Source organism: Plectropomus leopardus, chromosome 21 (assembly GCF_026936395.1).
Source record: "Plectropomus leopardus strain MGB_pleo_1.0 chromosome 21, ASM2693639v1, whole genome shotgun sequence".
In the NCBI taxonomy this organism is placed as follows: domain Eukaryota; kingdom Metazoa; phylum Chordata; class Actinopteri; order Perciformes; family Serranidae; genus Plectropomus; species Plectropomus leopardus.
In genome coordinates, this window is record NC_142196.1 from 2370623 (window position 1) to 2394594 (window position 23972).

The 23972-nt window shown below is 39.7% G+C and overlaps 1 protein-coding gene across 3 annotated transcripts; it reads right to left on the reverse strand.

Moving 5' to 3' along the window:
* On the reverse strand, positions 1-23469 carry LOC121960384 (polypyrimidine tract-binding protein 2-like). Of its 3 annotated transcripts, none has more exons than XM_042510053.2 (14): positions 23329-23469; positions 21582-21609; positions 17280-17298; positions 12644-12816; positions 11041-11181; positions 9970-10125; positions 9747-9857; positions 9255-9465; positions 8844-8959; positions 5439-5472; positions 4718-4810; positions 2634-2850; positions 2138-2215; positions 1-1415 (listed from the first exon to the last, which is right to left on the reverse strand). In XM_042510053.2, exons 1-14 carry the CDS (start codon positions 23334-23336, stop codon positions 1286-1288), a joined length of 1515 nt encoding a protein of 504 aa, XP_042365987.1. In that variant the 5' UTR covers positions 23337-23469; the 3' UTR covers positions 1-1285. The 3 variants fall into 3 exon arrangements, with proteins under 3 accessions (XP_042365987.1, XP_042365986.1, XP_042365985.1); XM_042510052.2 differs by having other exon boundaries at positions 9267-9465; positions 17238-17298; XM_042510051.2 differs by having other exon boundaries at positions 17238-17298; positions 23329-23468.
* Between the last annotated feature and the right edge of the window lie 503 nt (positions 23470-23972).

Sequence of the window (23972 nt, forward strand, 5' to 3'; positions counted from 1 at the left end):
TGCAGAGCTACAGAATCCTTTTATTGAGCATGCTACAGACGTAATGCAGAATACACGAGAGACCATGAGAGGGTAAAACTCAAAAAGCAGGAAACCGAGGCGCACCTCCCCTTGTTAGAAAATAATTCATCCTTTAATTGTGCCTCTTCAGATCTAGACCAAATCCTTACATTTTAATCTGTAGAAAATCTGAGAAAAAAAAAAATACACATACCTATTATTTCTGAACCTCAAGTCAAGAGATCCTGTTGGGTCGATAAAAAAAGGGAATTAACTCTCCACATAAAATACTGGGCAACTGTGTGTTCAAATGCTTTCTGTTAAAATGAATTCAAAGGAATACTGAAGGCACAGAAACTTTGGTCCAACTGAGTAGCCCTCTCGAGTAAACTGTCACATGACAATGAAATCACAGTGGACTCATCTTCTAACTGCTCTCACAGCATGCAACACTTTCTGATGTGAGATCCTACCATAACTAGACATGCTTAGAAAACCATTGTCACTGACTATTACACCTCACTGCTATGGAAAAAAAGCATGGAAGGCTTCCAAAAACACGGAGAAAGAAATACTTAGCCACAAGCCACGCTGTGATATGTGACGGGCGAGTTCAAAACTGGGGAAGAACAATCGAACACTCAACATACTTCATGGAATAATGGAATTCAAGTTAAGCTCCCTGTCACAACTCTTACATGTTGCCTCAGGAATATTCTCTCCTGCTGCTAAACTAAAAAGGAAAATGTTATGAAGCTAAAACAAAACAAAAAAAAAGCTTTGCCTGGTTGGTGGCACAGCTTCAAAAATGTCAAGAAGATGACAAAACATTCTTACTAACCCCCCAAAATACCCAATACCAATGTGCCTAAAAGCAGAGGAGTAATTCATGAACATGTCCAGCTGTAGAAACAGTTGATATTGTCATGTAAGGCACATAAGAACTGTATCTTTTCAACTAAATAAAGAATTAAACACTGATCTACATCAAACAGGGGGACAATCAATCATGTCTTTGTTTTGTTTGACATAAAAATACACAGGTACAGTTAAGAATTGCTGGGAGGATCCAGTATCTGCAACAATTTTTCAGTTTTAAAAAAGGATGCAAGTCAAAAACTCCAGTCTCTCAAGGAATGACAGGATCAACAAAACCCCAACAACAAAACTGATTCACTCCATGTGCCCCCCCCGCCCTCCCCGTCCTTAGTGTCCAGACACGGTCTGAAGGGTTTCTGACCACCAGCTCTGACACTCTGAGCCCTGGTACTGTGGCTCAGCTGGTCTAAATGGTGGACTTGGAGAAGGAGACTCTCAGGTGCTGGTTGCCTCCCATGTTGTAGTTGTGAAGGTCAATCAAGGCCTGGATGGCCTCTTCCACTGTCGACATCTGGATCAGAGCCATTTTGCGATCCCTGAAAAGTAGGACACAGTGCTTAAAATCACAGGAATTAAACTGATAGAGTCCAAAACCAACATAATGAAAAACAAGAGCAAGAATCAATTATTGTTGAGCCTATGGTGCAGTGATACTCAACTTACAGCCCGCAGGCCAAATCTGAGTGCCCCCGCCCCAACCATTTTCTGATTCACAGTAAAATAAAGTGATTCACACTGGGAATTGTTTTTGTACTTTTAGTAAACATAAGGTGCCAGAGTGCATAAAACAGAATTTATCAAAAAAAAGTGCCAGTGAAAGGATCCCCTGTACCTACCGGTCCTAGCTACGCCCCTAATGTCCTAAAATCCCAGAAACATCCTACAATCCAAGAAACATGCTAAAATTCTACAAATGTCCTAAAATCCTACAAATGTGCTAAAATTCTAGTAATGTGCTAAAATCCTAAAGAAAGGCCTAAAGTCCTTGAACCCTACATTTTGAGAAACATCCTTAAATTCCTGGAAACGTCTTGAAATGTCCTAAAAATCCTAGAAACAGGTATGGGGCCACTGTGACTGGCCCCTGGCCCCTGGCCCCTGGCCCCTGGCCCCTGGCCCCTGGCCCCTGGCCCCTGGCCTGCCCCAAGCAAAGCAAGTCGAGTATCCCTGCTGTAATGTATCTTTTAGGATGACAAGCTGCCAGGTCCCGTTCACTGAGTACATGTGTCTGATCTCACAGTCAGGTAGGTCTACGTACTGGAAAAACTTGAATGCTTTCACAGTGCCTCCAGCGTTGGAGAAGAGCAGCCGCAGGTCATCCTCCGTCACATCTTGTCTGTTGAAGTAAAGGTCACAGATTACAGTCAGGCAGGAAGATAATGCATTTCCTGGCACACACAGACTTCACTGTCAACACTTTCTACAGCGACTCGTTCTTTAGCAGAAAGGAGTTCTAATGAAAACTGTCAACAGTGGAAAAAAAAAATATATATTTAAGTAAGCTTTCAAGTTAATTTCAAGTCATCTCGCTCAGCCCCACGTAGGTTCTGAAAATTTGTTTTGTAGTGCATGGCTTTTTGCATTAGCAAAATAAAACTAAAAAATAACACTCAAAAGGAAATAAAAAAACCTACAGTATCTCCCAGTGGACGTGCATGAACAGCTGTGGTTGTTTCAGAGGGTATCTGAGACACAGCATTCCTTAGCATTAACAACAAAAACGACTGAGCTGAGCTGACTGCCCTGGTACTTACGGGATGTTGGAGAGGTGGAGGGTGGCAGATGGCGGGAAGATGTTCTGAAAATTCTTGGAGCCAGGTTTCTTGAAGCGATGGAGTGGGGAGTTGGCGTAGTCCTTGGTCAGACCCTGGTCGTCCAGGCCGTCACGAGGCAGAGCCACAGTCTGGTGCTTGGACAGCGTCACCCGGATGATCTTGCCGTACATCTTCTGGCCATTCAGGTGGCTCATTGCTTTAACAGTGGCAACAGAAAGGAAAGTCAGTGTGGAGGACGCTGCAGCCTGTCGTGCTATTTACTGGCTGTGCTAACAACCCAACAGTGATAATAGATCCATACCCAAGAGATAAGAAACCGTATTAAACATACTTTTATTGGAATAAGGTGATCTTCATCATGTATTATTTCTGTTTTTGCATTTAATTGTGTGCACAATCTTTTTCAAATGATCTTTATAAGAGTCATACAAGGTTCAACTTAGGAGTGTACATTTTTGGTGGTAGGAGACTGTTTAGTTGACATTGATCTTTTAAAGTTCGGGTACAGCATACCGAGCCACAGTAGGGTTTGATCCAGAGTGTTGCACTGTGAAAGAGACATCCTTAAAACATTGATTGTCCTGTCACTCTAATCTCCCTGCATCTAATGATACGCTGTAAAATCAATGCTGTTGGCAGGCATTTAATTTTTGAATTTTATCTGCTGGAGTCAACATTAATTCCACAAGTTAACCAAACCACAAATTAAATTAGTTAGCTCTTTTTCTGGTAAAGGTGCATCACAAGTCTGATGCTCTCCCAAAGGTGGACTGTTTGAGGGGCATGCCACTATTCTTTTAATGTGTCAGAACTTTGCAAGTGGATGTCGTCTTTTCCTGTTAGAAAGTCTATCAATAAACGATGAAGCATTACATGACTGAGCCTGTTGTTTTCCATCCCTGTATATGCTGATTATACAGCACCTCACAACTCACCTACAGGTAAGGCTAACAGATACTACAGGATTGTACCCCCAAAATCCTAAAAGTGGACTTCACTGCATTGGTCTGGTTTTGTAGATACAGATCCACTTCATTGGCTTCTAAGTAAAAAACAAAGTAACAAGCGCAAATTTGCGATAGCTGCCATTAAGGCCGCTGCATCCACATGTTCAGCCTTCACATTCACACGCCGACTGCAGCTAAAAGTACTGAAAAAAATCTTTGTCAGTAATTCAATTGAAATATAGTGGTGGTTTTTCTTTATTGCCCTGTTTCGTCTATTGTGACTAAAATTTTTAAAAATGTAATGTGTAACGACAGTTAACATTTGTACTAGCCCACAGGTGTAGAGTTCTACAGTATGATTTGAGGATGCTACAGTAGGCGGGTTTCCATTACAGATTTTTATTTCAATTTTTTCGAAATGTCGATATAACACAATCGTGAGATGACTGCATTTCCATTAGATGTGCAACTTCTCTCGCGACGTTATGTGACCTCTCCTCTGGCGATAACAGCATGGAGATGGATGTTCAAAACATTAGCAGCTTTATTTCTTATGTTGCCATTGCACTAGCTGTCATTATTTCCAGTTAAAGGCCACGTAGGCATGTTTTGGGAGATAAATGGAAAGGCAAGCCCCTTATACGTGGGAGCGGCCAAAGATTTCTGGGAGGTTATAGTCCACGTTTTCACAGAGGAATTGTGGATTCGAAACTTCCAGATGATTCCCTCAACTTTTGATTTATGTGATGCAATAACACCATTTGTATCTCCTGCTACATCATGAGGGAGCCAGTTCCTACAGACAAGCACATAACCATAGCATCATGTGACCTTGCAGTTTTGCCTGACGTGGCTTTTTAGAATCGCCTGAAATACCACCTCATGCGAGTGTAAAAACGTTTTTGCAATAAATGGGAGTTTTATTTTATTGATGTCTTTCCATTGGACGTGTTTTTGATGCGCAATTTCTGTTTTTGCAATTTGAAGGTTAATGGAAACCTGCCTAGTGAGTCCTCAAAAAGGACTGCAGCTGTCCTCCCAGACAAACTCTGCCTCTAGCATCACCAGACAATTAGACGTGAATGAGAAAAGTGGGCGGTTGTGACATCTGCTCACCCAGCTGGGCCTGGTTGGCATCTGACATCTGAATGAGAGCGCTGTCCTTCTTATTGTAAAGAATTTTCACCCTCTGGACATCGCCGTACACTCCTGCATTAGAGCCGCAGGCAGGAGGAGAAGAGGTGAGGTGGAGAGAAAGCAGACAGTTAGAAAAAAACAGAAAGTTAGCATCGCAGACAAGGATATTTACAGACAAGAAAACACAGAAGAGAGACTAGCAGAGTACACACAAGAACTTTACAGTAGACTTTAGATTGAGAGGTGTGTAGAAAGAAGAAGAGGGAAAGAGAGAAGAGACACCCTCTAAACAGATAAGTTATCAAGCTGTATCAGATGGCTATAAATAAATAAATAAAAAAAAAAAACAGCATGCAAAATTATGACTTAACCGTGCATTAACAGATTCTTACATAGGGGATTATCGGGCAAAGTAATGAACATTAACCCAAATCAATAAACGGGGCAAAATGTATTACAAATTACCAAATAAGCTACTGTGCGCAAACAAATATACATAAGCTTATAATAATAACAATAATAATAATAATAATAATGACAAATGTCTCAAAGATAGAATGGAATAGAACAAAAAGAGGTAGGTTGAAGAAAGAAACAGACAGGGAGAGAAAGAGAGTGAGGGTAGAGTAAGAGAGCGAGAGAGAGCGAGAGAGAGAGAGAGAGAGAGAGAGAGAGAGAGAGAGAGCTAACGATAACATACCGAAGAGGGTAAACAGACTTTGGGGCGTAACCATCTTTAGAGGGAGAGAAGAGCAACAAGCAGCGTGAGACAGGTAGAGAGGTAGAAGAGTCGGAGCGGAGCGGAGGTAGAGATGGACAGATCAATCCAGAACGGTAGGTAGGAGGAATGGTGGTTTTTGTTTTCCCCGCGGAGAGTGATGGAGGTGGTGGGTCATGGAGGAGGGGAGCAGGCGGCGAAAGAGGAGGAGTCATGGAGGAGGGCAGGGGTTTCGTTAATGTGGGAGGAGGTGGAAGAAGGGGTGATTTGAGGAATTAAAAGTCCCCCACCAGCACGTGTAGTGGAGGGGGGGGGGCAGGATGGATGGAGAGGGAGAGGAGGGGTGGGGGGTAGAGAGAGAGAGAGAGAGAGAGAGAGAGAGAGAGGGGGAGATGAAGAGGGAGGCAAATGCAAATTGGGGGGAAAATAAAAAAATAAATAAAAGTGAGGAGGGGGGAGGGACAAAAAATAAAATATAGGTCAGTACACTGGAATAATGCAGGTAGTTTGGTCAGAGATAATGGCTTGGATCAATGTTTTCTTTAGTCAAAATACAGCAAATAACTAGTGCCAAAATGTCTTTCACCCTGGACAAGCATGGGGTAAAGGTACATTCATGTCAAAATCATAATAAAACCAGCAATATAAAATCAGACCCATGGGATCAAAACAACATGCAGCAGGTCAGAAATCTGAAGATCTACTATCTTTCAGCGAGGGAGGATGGTTACTACGAGAATGTGAGAAGCTGAGGGGAGAAAATTAGTTAAGAGACCATGCAGTTCAAATTTTGTTTTTACAATTTGGCATGCAAGAGTTGATGTGAAGGCAACATGGCGTTCACACAAGTCTGAGAGGCTAAAAGAAAGATTAAGCACAGTATCTTAACATCAGGGGTTTAGTTTGAATGGTTGAGATACTGTCAGAGGCTCCGCTATGACACATTTATTCACAGCCAGAGAGAACAGACTGATGAGGAAAGAGACAGAGACATTAGGTGAGACAAATTAGAGGCTATTTAAGTCACAGTTCAAAAAAAAAAAAAACAGAGGAGGAGGGAGAGAAGCGTTTCAGAGAGGCAGGTATTTGTTCCCAGACACAGGTTAGGAGACCACAGAATGATTTCATATGAGCTTTCATATGAGCTGAGGAGAGGTGAGGAGAGCTTAGAGAGAAAAACAGAAGACAGGAGACAGTTAGCCGAGTTAGATACAGTCTGACAAGAGGAGGGAGGGGCGCAACATCAGAGGAGGAAAGGGGAGGAGTTTGGTGTGGTGGCGAACAGCAAATCCCCCTCTCTCTAACAGGGACATAATGAGACTTGACCAAACGATAAGCAAAAAAAAAAACAGCGAGGCTCTGGGTATGTAAAGGACACTAGAAAAGCAAAGAAAAAGGTTAGACATATATTGTACTTCATATTAAAATTAACTGAAATAACATGAAGTCCAGTCTGTCTCTTCTAAAGAGGCTTGGATTCCCAGGTTTAATGTCAATTGTCTATCAGGATAGACACCAGTGTTTCCCACACAGAGTGCATAGCCGCTTATACACTGCTTGGTCAAGGCGAAAGTATCATGCCGTTATGCCACCTCGCTGTTCTGTGTAGAATGTCCGATTGCGGAAAGGGGGCTGAACTGTCTTGCATCTGAGCTTGGGCAGGAGGTAGTAACAACACTTAAAACAATGTCTTTGTAAACACAGGGCTGGGCAATAAATCAGTTTTATCAAATAATGCAATTTTGTAGGATGATCTTTAAAATGAAAATCTAGATTCTCTCTTAAACTTTCTCTGCCATTCTTTTTGGGCTTCTGTAGTTCATACAGGGTGACGCCCTTTCCCTGTGCAATCCCCCAATGCTTGCAACAAAAAAGCAAGTGTTAATGACAATGAAGAGTACGTTTCCAAAAGTAATACTGTACTGTTTCAACTGCAAAACTGTGCAATATGTAAAAACTGACTTGAAGCCCATTTCTTAGTTTGCCTGTGTCAATTTTTATTGCTAAAATCAAAGCAAAACTTGTTTTGAGGGATTTTTGGTTTGTTGTTTTTAAGAGGGAAAAAGAAAATAGATTAAAATCATAAATCGCCCAACCCTAGTAAAACATAAAACATAAAGCTGTAAAGATGCGACCATGGGCGGCACAGATGTGACGTTTTGACGTGTTATGTGTGCGTCTACACCATGGGAGACTTAAAAAGCAGCTATTAGCAATTAGCAGCTAATACAAAGAAGAAGAGCAGTCGTAAATGTCGCAAATTGAGGAAAACAGTGACATTCAGGAACTCCTTACCCTCCAAACAGAGGACGAAATTATCCAGCATATGACAGAGATGGTGAATGATTGTTATTGACATGTCATGTTATTAGAGAGTGCTGCTGATGCCAATGTTATGTGTCACACTAAAGGCAGACGCCATGTTAAACACATCACGCCACTTTTGGTTCCTCAAAGGCAGATGCTATTTAAAATGGCACCCTGGAGCACAATGATGCTGCTGTCGTCTGGTCCTGTGTAAAAATGCAAAGGAGGAACAAAGAGGGGACTTAGCAGCGGCCCTATCGCGCGGTCTCTGCGTGAAAAAAGGGCTTTGTGTGGCGCTAGTTTACAATGGGGAGACAACATGATGTTGATGACAGCAACTTTTTTTTTCTTTAAATGAGTGTGCCCCTTTGCTGCTGCTTGAAAATGTAACCTTTTAGACCCAAAAGAATGAGCATCACTTGCAATGCTCCATCTGTGCCCAGAGTATGCTCTGCCCTCCAAGATTGTGGAACAATGAATACCTGAACGATATTTCCAGTGCTCCTCCGAATGTAAAATCAATTTGTCCGATGTTTTAATCATAGCGAGTTGCCAAAAATAAATGAGTGTGGGAAACCCTGGACACCACTCTAAGATTCAAAATGTTTTGCAAAAAAATTATTTTCAGGGAATATTGACCAGTTTTATGCCTCAGATATTATCAGCTTGACTACAGGAAGACAATTTGTAGGGTAAAAAGCTCACACAAGAGTTGTTGCCCTCTGCTTTCTAATTATAAGAGAGAGTTTCTAATTGCTTAACAACAGAATTCTGCAAAATAGGAGCTGTTACATCTAAATGCACCAAATTATGTTGTTTAGTTAGCGTGATTCAAGTTGAGTTCTCCTTTAGTTGAAGTATGTTACAACATTCCACCATGGTCCTTTTTGATGTCTCCTCTATGACAGACATTTGACTATGAAAACAGAAGCACAAGGAGGACTTCTGATTATAACCAGCAAGAAAAACAAAAATGAAAAAAAAAAACAAACAAGAGGGATGAAGGTGGTGGGTGGGAGTGGTGGACTTTAAGCCTCAGATGGTCCATCTGACTGGTGTCTGTGCAGGCGTATTACTGACCTCCTCGTTGAGGTTGCTGACCAGCAGGACCCCACTGGACCCAGCCTGCCCAGCTAAGGCCACCCTCCCTGCAGCAGCAGCAGCTGCCGCTGCTGCGCTCAGAGGGTTCAGGGCTCCTGACGGAAGGCAGACAAGACAATCATGGAATGGAGAGCAGCACTTCCACTGAACTACTGCATTACAACACTGAGTAATGATGTCACTTTTAAACCAGCCAAAATGACTGATACTCTCCACTCAGCAGCAGCAGCCACTATTCAGTAATCATTAAGTCTGTTTAAGAACAGTTTTTTTTCCCAATTATTCAAACCTGTCCAGATTCTAATCAAAAAGTCTCATGAGGATAAATTCAGCCAATTGGCACAAACAACAACAAGATAAAAGAAGAAGAAAAATAAAAGTGTGATCTACCTGGGATCTTACCGAGGAGGGAGTTGGAGTCTTTGGTGAGGGCAGCAGCCACCGAGGGGTCGAGGCTGGGCTGGCCATCACCAGCAGGCAGCTCGGGTCGCGTGTAATCGCGACTCTTATCGTTGTTGTACTTAACATTTAGGTTGACCAGCTTGGAGAAGTCGATACGTAGTGTGCAACATGAATTGTAGATGTTCTGGCCATCCAGAGCCTGGCAGGAGGGAGAAAGTCATCATATACATCTACTGCTCTTTTTTACATCTTTTCTTAATGAAACTATACAATCAATCAAGTCTTTGTCTTCTTTATGCATTGAGCACTGTGATTGACTGTTAAACACTATAATATCAATGCTAAAATAAGTAATGACTCTCTCTGTTCAACTTCTACATTTGGTCTTGCAAAGCACTGACCAACAGTGGACTAGATGGTAGACTGATAACAAAGATTGATAACATGACTGGCGGAAGCTGCAGGTAAACATTCTCCTACCAGTTTGGCCTGCTGTGCATTGACAGGATCACTGAACTGCAGAAGGGCCTGGAATTGATTGTTCTTGGTAAATGTGATTATCTTCATGACTGTGCCAAACTTGGAGAAAATCTGCAAACAAAATAAATGCAAAAAACTATAAAAATTTTGCATTCACATACAAACAGTGGATATTAAGTCACATGCCAACTGAAGTGAGCTGTGATTGTGTGGGGCTGCGTACCTGTTGCAGTACATCCAGTGTTACAGGGTAGAACATGTTGTCAATGATGATACGCAGCACAGGACTGGAGGCTGCAGCTAGAGCCTCCTGTACGTCTGAGCTTGGTGACCCGCCAGACTGGACTGCCGACACTGCCTGAAGCACTGCCTGTGTCCGCTACGGCCAAACACAGGCTGTCATTCACTATCTTTAACCCTTAGGGGCTGTTTGGTGCATTTTACAAGTGCTTACGAATGTTTTTAGAATTTTGGCTGTGTTCATACATATGGCATACATTTTGGCAAGATTGTGTATATATTTTTTTTTTAATCTTGGAATTTCCAGCTCAGCTCCTACAATAAGTCTAAAATACACTGTGGAAACTAAAATGTTACATTCATACTGTCAAGTGCAAAAAATGTGCCACTGAAACCCATTCAAACATACATTGCATTATTTCTGTCATTCTGGGCTTTTGCCTTGGAATTTGTATTTTTACTATTTTCCACCCGATGTTGTTTTATTGTTTAAACTATATTTGGCTTATGGAGAAAATACATGCTATTTCCACTATGTGCACTGTCACAATCAATGTTGCTACTAATCACTGACATATCCCAGGCTGTGATCATAAAAAAACAATAGACTTAAAACACTTCATCTTTTGTGGGTTTTTTTTCCCCCATCTGAAAACATAGAGGCATCATGACAAAAACCTGGCATTTAAAGGGTTTAAATTCTGAAAATAAAGAATATTTGATATTTTTGATTAGGACTGATGTTAGTCGAACTCAAAGAAATAATAATAATAATGATAAAATGAATGCAAAGAAAACAGAACAAGCACTAACATGTGTCCAGACCTGCCAAATACTAATCAGGGTAGCCTCTAAGGTTGGTAGTTAGAGAAAGAGAACATTATCATCTTTTTTAGACTTAAAGTTATTGCAGAATTTAAAGTATTAAAACAACCAAACAAAAAGCCTTTGTTCTCAACAAAATACTAACTAAGATACAAGAGTAGTAGCCGTGTGTTATAGGTATACTGATTGATAAAGTAAGAGTGTGATCTGTTGCTCTGGCTCTACTGACCTGGTTGCCAGCATCTGTTTTGAGTTCTTTGTGATTGGAGTACTGAATGAAGACAGGGACGTTGCGGATATGGGGAGTTACAGTCGTGTAGTAGTTCACCATAGTAATGGCTGCCTCTTCTGTCCCCATCTCCAAGAACGCCTGAAGGAAGAGAAAAGAGAAAGCAAATCTGATAAATTCCCCACCACAGTTACAAGATGTCATTATCAGATAAATTCTACCTAATTTATACTAAACCTTCCAACCATTTTCATGAAATTATCTTAAGTAATTGTGGACATCCTGCAAGTGACAGCCTATGTCACTCTATCTGTGGTGTCACTCTAATATCCGACGTTCTTGCGGGTCCGTGAATGCAGTGCAGCAGGCAAAGTTCTTTTTATCTCTCTGGCAGCTGAATGTCACTGGTGGGGTTAATAATTGTTCTGTTGATACGTTCACAGCTGATCAGATCGATGGATGAGAGAAGATATTTGCAGATTTTTGTAAGTGAAAGAGAGTTTGCGACCCAGCAAAATGAACGGCTCAGTTTCACTTTTCATGCGCCTGATGTTCTGCTGCACGTCTCTGCCGCTACTGCGCTATGAATAACCCAACAGTGTTTTAATACGGCTCTTAATTAACAGTCCAGCTCCACTGAGACTATGGCGGGACAAATTAGACTATGGCGGCCGCCAGTCTTTATTATTCATAGGAAAGACTGATATAAGTGTAGCCAATTCCTCTGTTCTCTGATCTGCATGACATATTACTAATTGTTCTAAGATTTTACAGAGCAATTAAAAATAAATAAAAATAAAAAAAAGATTTATGATATTCTCCTTCCCATCTTAGCATTTAAGACTTTTGAAAGATTGATTTAATACATTTTAATGCCAATTACGACCTTGTTTTTTTAAATGTATGAATTCATTGGCGTTTAAGACTATTTAACCCTTTGAAAAGCGAGAAAAATTGGTTTGATTTCTTCATAAAACATGGGAAGAGGGTGAAGAGCAACTTACCCTGAAATGGCCCAAAAACTGTTTCTGAAAGAAAACAAACCAGTTCTCACAGGTTTCAGGGGTTTAAATGCTAGTACAAGGCATCTAAATGCAGCACAAGAAAACGGATGGTGATCCAGTTAAAGGGTTAAGGATCTGTGGGAACCCTGGCAAAGTGTACATGAGTGAACTGTAATTCACCACCGATGGCAACAGATAAGTTATCAGAGCAATACAGATGAAGATGGCTGAACATTGAGATGATGCAGTTGCCAATCGATCATGACCAGCCGACACACCAGCATCGCTACTGTGAGGAGAACAAAGCAGCTGTACTCGACAGGAATCTAGGGGACAAATGCCAAGTGTCTCCTACAGCCCTCCTCAGCACGCACACAATAGGCCTTTGCTTAGCCTTTGTATGAGGCTGTGGGCAACTTTCAGATGCAGCACAAGATAACATGAGCCCAAAGAACTTGTGACACAGTGAAATGTTAGAGACAGGTCAAAGCAGAAACAGAAACAAGATTTGACACTGTCCACTGTCCCCTAGAACAATGAAGCCTAACAATTGCTCTGTTGTCTACAAATCCACCACGCTCACCTGTTTCTTCACTCACCTGGTTCTTTCCTTTCAGTGTGAGGATATTGGTGACTTTGCCAAAAGGCAAGCCCAGGGCGATGACTTCTGTCTCCGAGGCCTCGTTGGGCAGTTTCCTGATGTGGAGCACGCGAGACGGAGGGGCCTCCTCCACCCTCAGTTTTTTACTGTCACTGCCATTGGATGCCCCATCTAAAAGTTTAGCATAAACGCTGATTAACTGTGCTAATCAGTGCAACAGATTCTGTCATTTAAAGGATAAGACTGGCAAAATTCTGCATTTTCAAAATTGTCAATAAATCTTGTTAAAAGACAAAAAGCAATCAGTATGTTTACATGGTGTTAGAAAAAAAATGGTGTTAGTTATATAGTTAAAATACATGTTAACATGTTAGTCCGATTGAAATCAGACTAATCGAATTTCTCGAAATGGGACTGACATAGCCAGATATTGCTATTGAAAGTCGAGCTATTCTGTCATATAAATTTAAGAGACAGGGACTGTCCACCACTTATGAGGGGGGAAGGAGTGCTGCAAAATGGGTCAGGCATCTTTTTTTTCATATGCAAGTACTGAGGAGGGACTTGTGAATTAAATTTTGGCTCGAGACACTGACATAAAACTTGAAAAGGGAGTATTTTATATTTGCTTTAAACAAAAAAAGGTCACACTACAGTCACCCCCCCTCCCCTCCTCTGATAAATGAGCATAGTGCAACAACACCAGCACAGAGGCTAAGCGATGTACTGTTGTGGACAAAGCCGCGCCAAAACAAGATTTAGGTACCTAAAACACATCAGTATCAGTGTACACTTTATTTAAATCTTGTCTCCTCTTTAGCTTCCACAGCAGCTGATGGAGGCAGCAGTAGAGCAGCAGCTCTGCTGTTCAGTGGAGTGAAATGATTTTTCTCAGTGGAGTCTGCTGTTTTTAATTTACCAGCTTCAAATCCCCGTCAGTAAGGGCTGTCTTATAGAAAGGCAAAGCGGTGAAAATATTCTCAATGTAGCGTAGGCTACACTTAAACTGATATCTACTTTTTTAGGTGGCTTAAAACTAATAAATGAAGGCAGTTTGCTCAGCGCTGTTTGATTATATGTATGTGACGCAGCAGTTTCCTACCCCGAAGTTGTTGTAAATAAACAGTTATGATGGTGACTCAATCTATATCATAGACTGTATAAATAAGAGGGTTTATTGCAACTAGCTGAAGGGGGCATATCTGCACCTGCCATGGTGGAGTCGGATTTACTTCCATCAATAAATCGACTCTACCCCGGTGCTTGTATACTGGCACAAGGACAGTAGTCCAAATAAATGGCCTAATCGAGCTGTGGCCGTAGCTTAACTAAACTGTGCATGTAAACATACTGAATGTCTTTTCAGCCCATCTCTACATCTCTCAACTTCACATAATACAGTTAGACCAAGACCAACAATGTGTCTGTCCATCGATGCATTCTCTCAGCCCAAAGCTCACTGGTTCCTACTCAAGCAATCGTTCTTAGAAACTGACTCATGATTATATACAACCACGAAGGTAATCACAGTTATTTCTTTAAATAGCTGGCCACTGTCATTTTCAGCAACTATTTTGACTATTTTCCATATTTGGTGCTCTAGCAAGTATTTGGGGTGGCAGGAAGGTGTATGTGGGACTGAGTCAAAATAAACACAGTTTGTGTGTTCATGGCAATGGCAAAGCATGCCACTGTGTGACTCACAAATGTGTTCTTAATAGATTTTAGACAGCAGAGGAATTAAATAAACCACACTTTAATTTTGGTTTAGTTTCGGGTGTGCACATGATATTGGTACTAAAAAGAAAAAAATATATAATGTCATTACATGTAATAGCTATGTAACAGCTCCCTGAAACATCCAAATAAAATTTTCTCCCAGGATTTTTTTTAATCAACTGTGCATGGGTTTTGTGTGTTTTAACAATATTAGCTAATGTATTGTACATTTTAATAAAGTATTTCATGTTTGCATGTTAATGGCTATAAGTGCTTTGTTTATGGTACACTGCCCCTTCTAGAGTTGGGTTGTTATACGTGTTCTCTTTATAGCCTTCAGTATTAGACTACTGCTAGTGAAGCGGAGGCTTTGAGTCTGAATTCTTCGAAATCTACTCAAGCACTCAATTGTAGTTCGTCCCTTTGGCATTTACGTGTTTTTGGGCATACATAATATATAATTGCATATGCTCAGTGCTTACATAGCTAGGACGCCATCATTTATGTGCCATTTACCAACCCAAATACAGGTGTTTCAGACTGGACATCAGGTCACAAATGGCCTTCAAAGAAAATTGCAATATTTTTAAGCTGTGTCGTGATTTACGATATATATCGGTATTTTCTAAATCTCCTCTAAAGTTATGTAGACTACTTATAAATCTAAAATTATTAAAGACGCTGAATTTAAAATAAAGTAGCTTTTACCAAATAACTAAGTAAAAGTATTGTTATAATCACGTTTAATAAAATACCCTTACGATGAAGCTAATTAAAATGCTGTCTTAATAAAGTTAAATTATTGTTAAAATTCAATAAATCAAAGCAGAACACATTGTGCTATTGTTTTGAAGGACCCAGCTAATCTCAAGACAGACATCAGGGTTTCCCCACACATTTGAGGCCTGTAGTTCAGATCGGTTGAGTTCAGTTTTTTTCGGTTTTGTTTGCATGTTTCTATTGTGAAAGGTTGTGGATGGTACCTTTAGTACCTTTGGAACGGTTTCAATTTTTCTTCACCCCTCTGTTGGGGTATCGAGCACACTGATCCGGTACTAATCAGTGGAGCTTAGAAACCTTGCAGTCCGTTGATTTATCAGCAGAAAACAACACTCGGTGCAGAACTGTGGCTGCTTTAACCACTGTTCATATTCGGAACATAAATTAGTGAATTCTAACAATTAAATGAACTAATTACTGCTTAAATAGCAGCCCAAGAATACCTAGCTCCTATTCAGGAATAATTTCATTTGGGAAATCATTTTATGAATTATTTTAAATTCTATAGTAACCCGCCCTCATCCAGCTCACAATCGCCTGTCCATGGTATCAAATCCAAGGCCATTAGTGAGAGCATGTGCGCTGATGGGAAACTGACAGCAGAAGAACTTTGTCTTGTTACACATCAGAATGAGAATACATGCAAAATTACAGTGCTGGAATAAGCTTGTTGATGAGAAAAGCTTAACAGTATGCTCAGAGTGCACACAATAGTCTTTGCCAGTCAAACAACCATAAAATGATTTATAATTTTGTTTTCTAGCATAACACAACTCCCACTCATGCTAAAGGTTAGAGGTTATGTCTTACTGATCCTTCTTTTTTTTAAAGCCATTATAGCAGGACTGGGAAATCCTGCACTTAAAGGACCATCAATCCACCTCTGCACTTTTTCAGATCACCAATGGCTGACACTAAAGCTACCTTAATAAAGGCAGTCTGTGAATCATTGTCACTTTAGAAACATACCTTGGGGGGTGTTATGCATTAATAGTTGACAGGGACTTGATTACAGTCCCTTGTGTATACTTTAACCCTAAGGGACTGTTTGGCACATTTAACGCACTTTTCATTCTAAATTTTGTTATCATTTTGGCTGTGTTCATGAATACGGCATTAATTTTGGCAAGATTGTGTATTTTGTTTAATCTTGGAATTTCCAGCTCAGCTCCTACAATGAGTGTAAAAGACACTGTGGAAACTAAGTTGTTACATTCAGACTGTGAAGTGCAAAAAATGCTCCATTGAAACCCATTCAAACTGCAATTTTTGATCCCACAGCCATCAAAGTATAAAGCATGCATTGTATTATTTCTGGCTGTCATTCTGGGCTTTTGCCTTGGAATTTGTACTTTTATTATTTTCCACCTAATTTTTTTTAACTATATTTGGCATATGGAGAAAATACATGCTATTTCCACTAGGTGCACTGTCACAGTCAATGTTGCTGCAGATCACTGACATACCCCAGGCTGTCTTAAAAACAGTGGCATCAGGACAAAAATCTGGCATTTAAAGGGTTCAAATTCAGAAAATCTATGATTATTTGATATTTATGATCAGGACTGATGTTAGTTATAAAAAATGAACTCAGTGAAAGTAGAAAATAATATTGTATCATATTTTATTAAAGCTTGACTTGGAAAAGTGCATTTTGTGCGCAGTGTTATACGAGAGTGTGCGATATTAAACCGGGCCTTAAGGTTTAAACATTGTTCTGATTTTGTAAGCAGAGTGTTTAAAGGCCTAACTTTGACTAGCTCTTTGAGTCAGCCTTAATCCTGCAGTTTTCTTTCAGATGCTTCTGATAACATCTTCACAGTGAAGAGGCATCACAAAGCAGTGGTATCCACTACGTCTGTTCTAGTCACATGTTTCGGTGCGTGGGTGCCCACCTACTGAGGAGCGTGATGTTATTCAGACACTAAATAGCTCCCGTGGGAAAATGCTTCAACGCACGCAGCCTGTTTCACTTTTCAAACACCTATTAATCCTTTGATTCACTTAAATGCTGTCTGTCACTACTGATCAAATGGCTTCCTGCAAATTCCGTCAAGACCCTCTCTATTCAAGGGTGGTCGGAACGAACTCACCACTGATACTGCTCATGCCAGAGTTGGGACTGTTGTACATACTCAGCTCGTCTGATCCTCTCTGCGGAAAGAAAAAGACAAAGGCAGACAGTCAGGCACAGTTGTGAAATAATGGGGAAAAACTATTTCCATTTTCCACACAAGCCCTCAAAAAAAACAATAAAGCAGAGGTCTCTGAAGACAGTTTAAAGGAACAAAAGGAGGGAAGAGGAGTGGGTGAAAAAGGACATAAAACAGCAGAAGAGTGGTCTGCTCATCTCCTGCTGTGGGTTTAATCTTGCTGAATTTAAGATGTCAAGATGTGTCATTTCATCCTGAGCTATTCTCAGTCCCAGAAGGCTTGCTGGAGCTGACGGACGCCCTGTGCTCTTAAACCTGACTGATGGGATGAAGAGGAACCTGGCTGGGGACCCATTACACACACAACTTTATAATAGCTTCATACACCCCTCCTTGTTTCTGTCTGACTGAATTTGAACCAATTGTTCTTTTGTCACTAACATTCTTTATGGTTACGATAAACTAGATGTTGCAGGCCCTGCTACAGCAACATGACACAAATAAATTGAAAGGGTAATAAAGTTGTCTGACTTGGGCCAAAATGTGAGCACACAGTGCACGGGCTACAAGAATCCAATAAATGATTTCTCTCCCAACAGCTGGCTACCCTCTGTTTTGTCTTTGACACTGAAATATTGATGAAATAAACAGGATGACAAAGGCCCACCATATCAGAGGAATCTGAATTTTATGACTGGTCCGTTTCCCTTCGAGAGAGGACTTTAACTTTGTTTGGTGCAGATGGAAATGCAGCAGGCACTCAACAAATCAGGTTAGGTAGCCACAACAACAATGCGCTCACACAAGGAAACGGGTTTGCTTGCTGATCAGCAGGGCCCTACCCATTTTTTTTAAAGCTATTATGTTATGAAAGTTCAAAACAATGGTTTTTTTTTTCAGGAATCTATTTTGGAGTTAACATATAGGCAACATATTGGGAAAAAAAAAACAAATTCAAATCTTTATGGCATGTATCGTTATATTTATCTAATGGATGTGTGTGTTTTGTTTGTTTAAAATACAGCTAAGCCTGAGAATAATGGTTTCTAAAGGTGCTAGAAAATTAAAGTGGAAGTTTGAGTTAGCATAAATGCCCAAAAAAATGAATACTTGTTTAAATGTCTAAAATGTGAAGGGCTGTGCTAGAATTATGTCAATCGAATCAGATTTGGCTGTTCAATACATTCATCTAATATATTAAGTATATTTCCTTCAGGAAAGAATTTCCTTTGTGATTAATAAAGTTCTATGTTATTGTATCTCTTATCTTAAGTAAGCTAACAGCACAAATGACAGATCACAAATCTACAACATTTTTTGCTTGCACAAATCAAACAAATGCCAGACACTGCGTCATATTCAGGCCACATCTAGAGGAGAACAGCCCTACTAAAAACAGGAAAAAAATCTTTCCTTTGTTTTCATAAAGAAATCTGCGTTCATATGATACCACTTGGAAAACGATTCCCGTGTAAAGTTTGGGTTTATAGGCCCCCAAAACGCTGTTGTAGTGCGAATGAAAGGCCATACCGCAACTAAAGTCTAACGTTTCACCCAAGAACCGTTACCTTGAAAACAACCCCCTTAGTTGCTGGGACCTGTAAATTCACCACAAGTCAGAAGTATGCCAGTTGGACTGGTTACTGGCCTCTTTGAGACATTTGCTTATATTCTGAGGAATTAAGTTAAATTTTAGAAACCTTGTAGCACAGTGCTCCAAAAGGCTACTGTGAAAAACTAGTTAATTATGAAACTGTATAAACACAACTACCCCAAAAGTTGTTACACCATCTAATTCATTCATTGCTTCTGTTAGGCACTCAAGTCAATATTATTCCTGAAACTGTTTCTAATGATGTGGTGTCAAAATGTCAAAAAGTTTTTCTCTAAAAGTTTATTGGGCTGCTACAGATCCATGGTACACACTGTTATAATGTTACTGTGAGATAACTTAATGTTTTCCTGTCGTGCCTCACGATGGAACAGTTTTCTCAATGCTAGTATAATTAATTGCAACCACAATTATGAAAAGGTATGTTTATATTAGCTTCCTGTCACTGTAAAATGATGGTGTAGCACCTGAGTGTCAGGTATACTCTTTGAAATTGGAGAGTTTTGTGAAAGTGAGGATGTATTTGAGGCTACTGAGGATTTATGTATGTCATCTTTATACCATAAAACTGATGCCACATACTACAACATTTTTAGCCTAAGCTAATTTGCAATGCTCATCCCTATGTGGGCCTTTACAAATAAAAACATGATCCAACAACTACATAAAATACTGCTCTGAATTAGCTTTTTGTGCCATTTATGAATCAGATCATTTCAAATCAGAACTTAAGCATGAGAATGATCATGCTTGCTCAGACCAGTAAACTAGGAGTAAAAAACGTCCAAGTCGCGATTCCAAGAGAAGTTTGGAATAATGACAGAACCTCATACGTTTGTTTTAACTTCCTCAGCCTTGCTGCTATAAAACATGCAAGTATTTTCCCTAACCAATTATCCAACTTGAAAAGCCATAAGACCTCATGAGCCATGCTTTTTCCTGGAAAAGTCCGGCCTTCAGCTATTTTGGCCATGGTTTGAGAAAACGACAGGTGCCATGACCTAAAGTAAAAAGTGTTTCCGTATGTCCAGACACAGAACCACCTCAGCTGACTGACTCCCACAAAAACACTGGGGATGACACATCTGTCTATCCACACTTAATTGCAAAACAGTGGATAAGTGAGCACAATCATGTTGCAGCCACAAGCAAGTGACTGGTTTGTGATGACTCTGCTGACTAGTTTGGTCAGTGCCAATCTTTGACAATTTACTGTAGTCTCTGTGTAAGATAATACACAATAAAAATAACAGTGAAACATATTAATAAAATTTAGACATTTGTACACCATGCATGACTGTTAAAGGCTTAATCTGTGCTAAAGACATGATGTATGTAAGTATATTTGAAAATACACCTGCGCTACACCCTTGGTTCAGTACACCTCGTGGCCCAAAAATTACTCTGAAAATATGACATGTATGCACAAAGCAGAAACTCTGGGGCGCGATTTTATCCAAAAAGATTTGGCAGTGCTCTAGTTGCACTTTATTAGCTGTAGTATGCTGGTTGACTTAGCCTGCCCAGTTAGCCAGGTTAGTCAATTGGCAACAATTTCTGGCTACATGTACGCCTACCAGGGTTCCCAAACATTTTTATGGACAAAATTTCAAAACTTATCCATCACAAAGCTTTAATATAAATGTTAATGTTATTGTCAGTGGTCTGTGGACAAGGAGTAGTAGAGCTCCCTGAGTGGGGGAGTAACAGCCACCGATTGATTAATTTGGTTAAAAAAACAAAGACAGATTGCAGGGACAAAATGAAAAAAGGTATGTGGTGGCAAACAATAATGTTCCTCATTGATGCATATCTATGTTACATTAACAGAAAATAAATTCGCTGTTATGACATTTCTTGACATGTTATCTCTAAAAATGTACTGTAACGATTAATTTCATTACACACAATAAAATTCCATGACTTTTCCAAAACTGTCAAGTATTTTTTTGATTCTCTTTTTCAGGCCTTGGAAATAAGGTTATGGAACCCCATGACATTTCCATGTGCTAGATGACTATGGGGACCCTGACTATGACAATTTCACTACACACAATGAAATTCCAGTACTTTTCCAGGCTTGGTAAATGTGACTGTAGAATTCCACGACTTTTCTATGTTTTCCATGACTGTAGGAACCCTGGCCAATATTGTTCAACTGAATTTGGTTTGTTTGTGGAAACAACAGCCCTGCCCTGTATAAACAAGCACAAGCTGCAACGAAAGAATTATGAAAAGGTCAGAGATTTATGATGGATCATCACTGACATTTACGTTATTTATTTTTTGTTCTTAAAAATACGTCTGAATTTCAGTGCCTTAACTCTCACAGTAAGAATTATGGCTGATGAGCCACGGATGAATGTTAACATTTCTTAAAATAAATGGGAAAAAACAGCTTTTTTTTTAGTTTTCCCTGCTGTACTAAAAACCAAACCGTGACCTCAGAACCAATGTACACACCATACCATGAATTTTGTGCACTTCTCCACCCCTGTCCAATATCCACACCACTGATCTCAAACCATTTGCTTTGTTCAACTGCGGCAGTCTACTAACAATGTGGATGTTGTTTCATAATGTTGCTTGAAAAGACACATCTACAGTGTCAAAGGCAGGCTCATGTGATTTGTGTTGTGAATGCTAAAAAAATAAAAAAACAGGAAACTCACCTTCACTCCAACTGCAACATCACTGATGCTGAAAGAGAAGCAATTTTCGTTTAGTAAAAATTAAGGAGTTCAAGTGAAACACAAAATAGGAAAAAAGATATTGTCAGATACACAGGCATGTGATCTATATCCCTCTTTCTTTGAAGAAATGTGTTTAGTGTCTATTTGTAAAATTTTAAGCTGGGATCGACATCACTTTTCTTGTGCTTCTTTCAGACACATTTCACAAGCATTCAAATCTATGATTAGTAGATTTAATCTTTAATCATCATTTTCTCTTGTTTTTTTTTTTTTTTTGGGGGGTAATATTTCTATAATTATAATTTAGAATATAATTTTTTGTCCTTTAACACTTTTGTTCCCCTTTTTCTTCTGCAGCTTCTTGAGTTGCAGTGCTAGTAATTGTATGTGTATGCTTGTTGTTGTATGTTACAAAATTATAATAATTGTATGAACTTTTTTTCTTTTGATTGTTTTGTTGGTATTTTTTAAAAATAATTTTAAGGTAATTTTCTTCTTCTTCTTTCTTCACTTTTTACGTTTTACTAATTTATTGCAAATTTTGGCGTAATTTCTTCTGCCATTTGCTTTCTTTACATGTTTTTCAAAGAAATTAAGCGTATTTGCTCTAATTTCAAAGGGTTAACAAACTGAAATGATGTATGATAGCTTTTAAAGATATTTTTAAAATAATCTGTTACTTATGTCTACCTACAAGGCCAGAAGCACTTTTACACCCACTGAGGACCAGGGGTGTTTGGTTGTATATGCTTTATAGATGGAGTGCCTTCTGATACATTTCCGGTCCTTCATTCTGGATAGAGAATGCATCCTGATACCAGTACTTGTTAATTCGCACTCCCTACTTAAAAACACAGGTCACACTTTTTATGAATGTATTCTATACATATCTATGTATGAATAACCACATCAACATGATCTGGCCCCTTGCTGTTATGCTGGACCAATCTGTTCGCCAAGGCGCTCATTTATGATTCATCACATCCACAAGTAAGGTTGAGATCACGCTTCATGCACGGTCCACCCACAGTCTTTGACTGACACACCCTACAACACTTAATGAAACCTTCGATGTTGAATACTTTATATCAACCGCAGTGTTACACTACGGAAGTAATATCGATGCTAGGTAGAATTAAACACCGCACGGCTTCGCCACTTCGCAAAAGTGTTTATATAAGATATGCTATTTATTTAAAACCAGGAGTATATCATGTTTTTACAAGAACCTTTAGATTTACTGGACCCGGACTTAGCTGATTGGACTCGGTCAGCTAAGCTAGCCAGTTAAGCTAACATTACAACACAAAGGATCGGCGTTACTGTAAGGTTACGTTAGTTAGCATAACGGTTTGCTAAACTTCACTAGCCGCTCCGTTAGCACAGTGCTCCAAAATGCTACAGTGAAAAACTAGTTAATTATGAAACTGTGTAAACACGACTACCCCTAAAGTCGTCACACACGGCAATTATTTTTTTAGACAAATATAAACGAGTTAGCAATGCAGCTAATGCAATGAAGAGCAGGCGTTAGCTAAGTTTTGTTAGCATGCTAACGTTAGACACTTCCCTAATGGAAGGCAGCGCGTGGCTATGGAAACCCATTAACACAAGCGTGCGAGCCCTCCTCAGCTCTCCTTAAAACGACGCATTCACAAACTTAGTGCTCGCTGTACAACGATAAAAGTCAAATGAGATGTTATCAGTGTCGCTGCTGAAATATTACCCGTCCATTTCCGTGGAAAATCCTCAGTGCGTCTGCTTTCGGTCCTGTTTTCTTTTAAGTTTACACCGACAGTGCGCACGCACACATACACACGAGAGTAAAATGGAGGCAATGGTAAATTGCAATACGATGCAGTGGCGGAAATGGACGGAAAGTGCCGAAGCTACAGGGCGCTCTGCCTGCAGCCACAATGACCAAAAACACACTGTAAATGTTTATTGAGGAAATATTTATTCTGACAGGGACAGAAAATATATTTAAATCCAATAAATAGTCAATAAAAGGACGGAATATGATAACATGATGAAAAATGACACAGACTTGCCCCACAGAAGAGCAAAGTGGAAAGGAAGTGAAAAACCACATCAATATTTCAGTGTCAGTAAATAGGGACTCATCATATTTTTACAAAATTAAAAAAGTTAGTGTTCATGCTGCTTCAAAATTTTAAGTTGACTGAATTTGAGTAGGCCTCATAATTCTGCAGTGATTTAAAACATTTTTTTTTTCTAGTCAAATAAATTTGATCTGAATTAAGTTGTTCCTTTTCCATAAACTAACCGATTTATGTATAACTGAATTCATTTGTTGACAGAAGGGATTTAAGTACAACTAAACCAATATCAAAGAAAATGTATTTTATT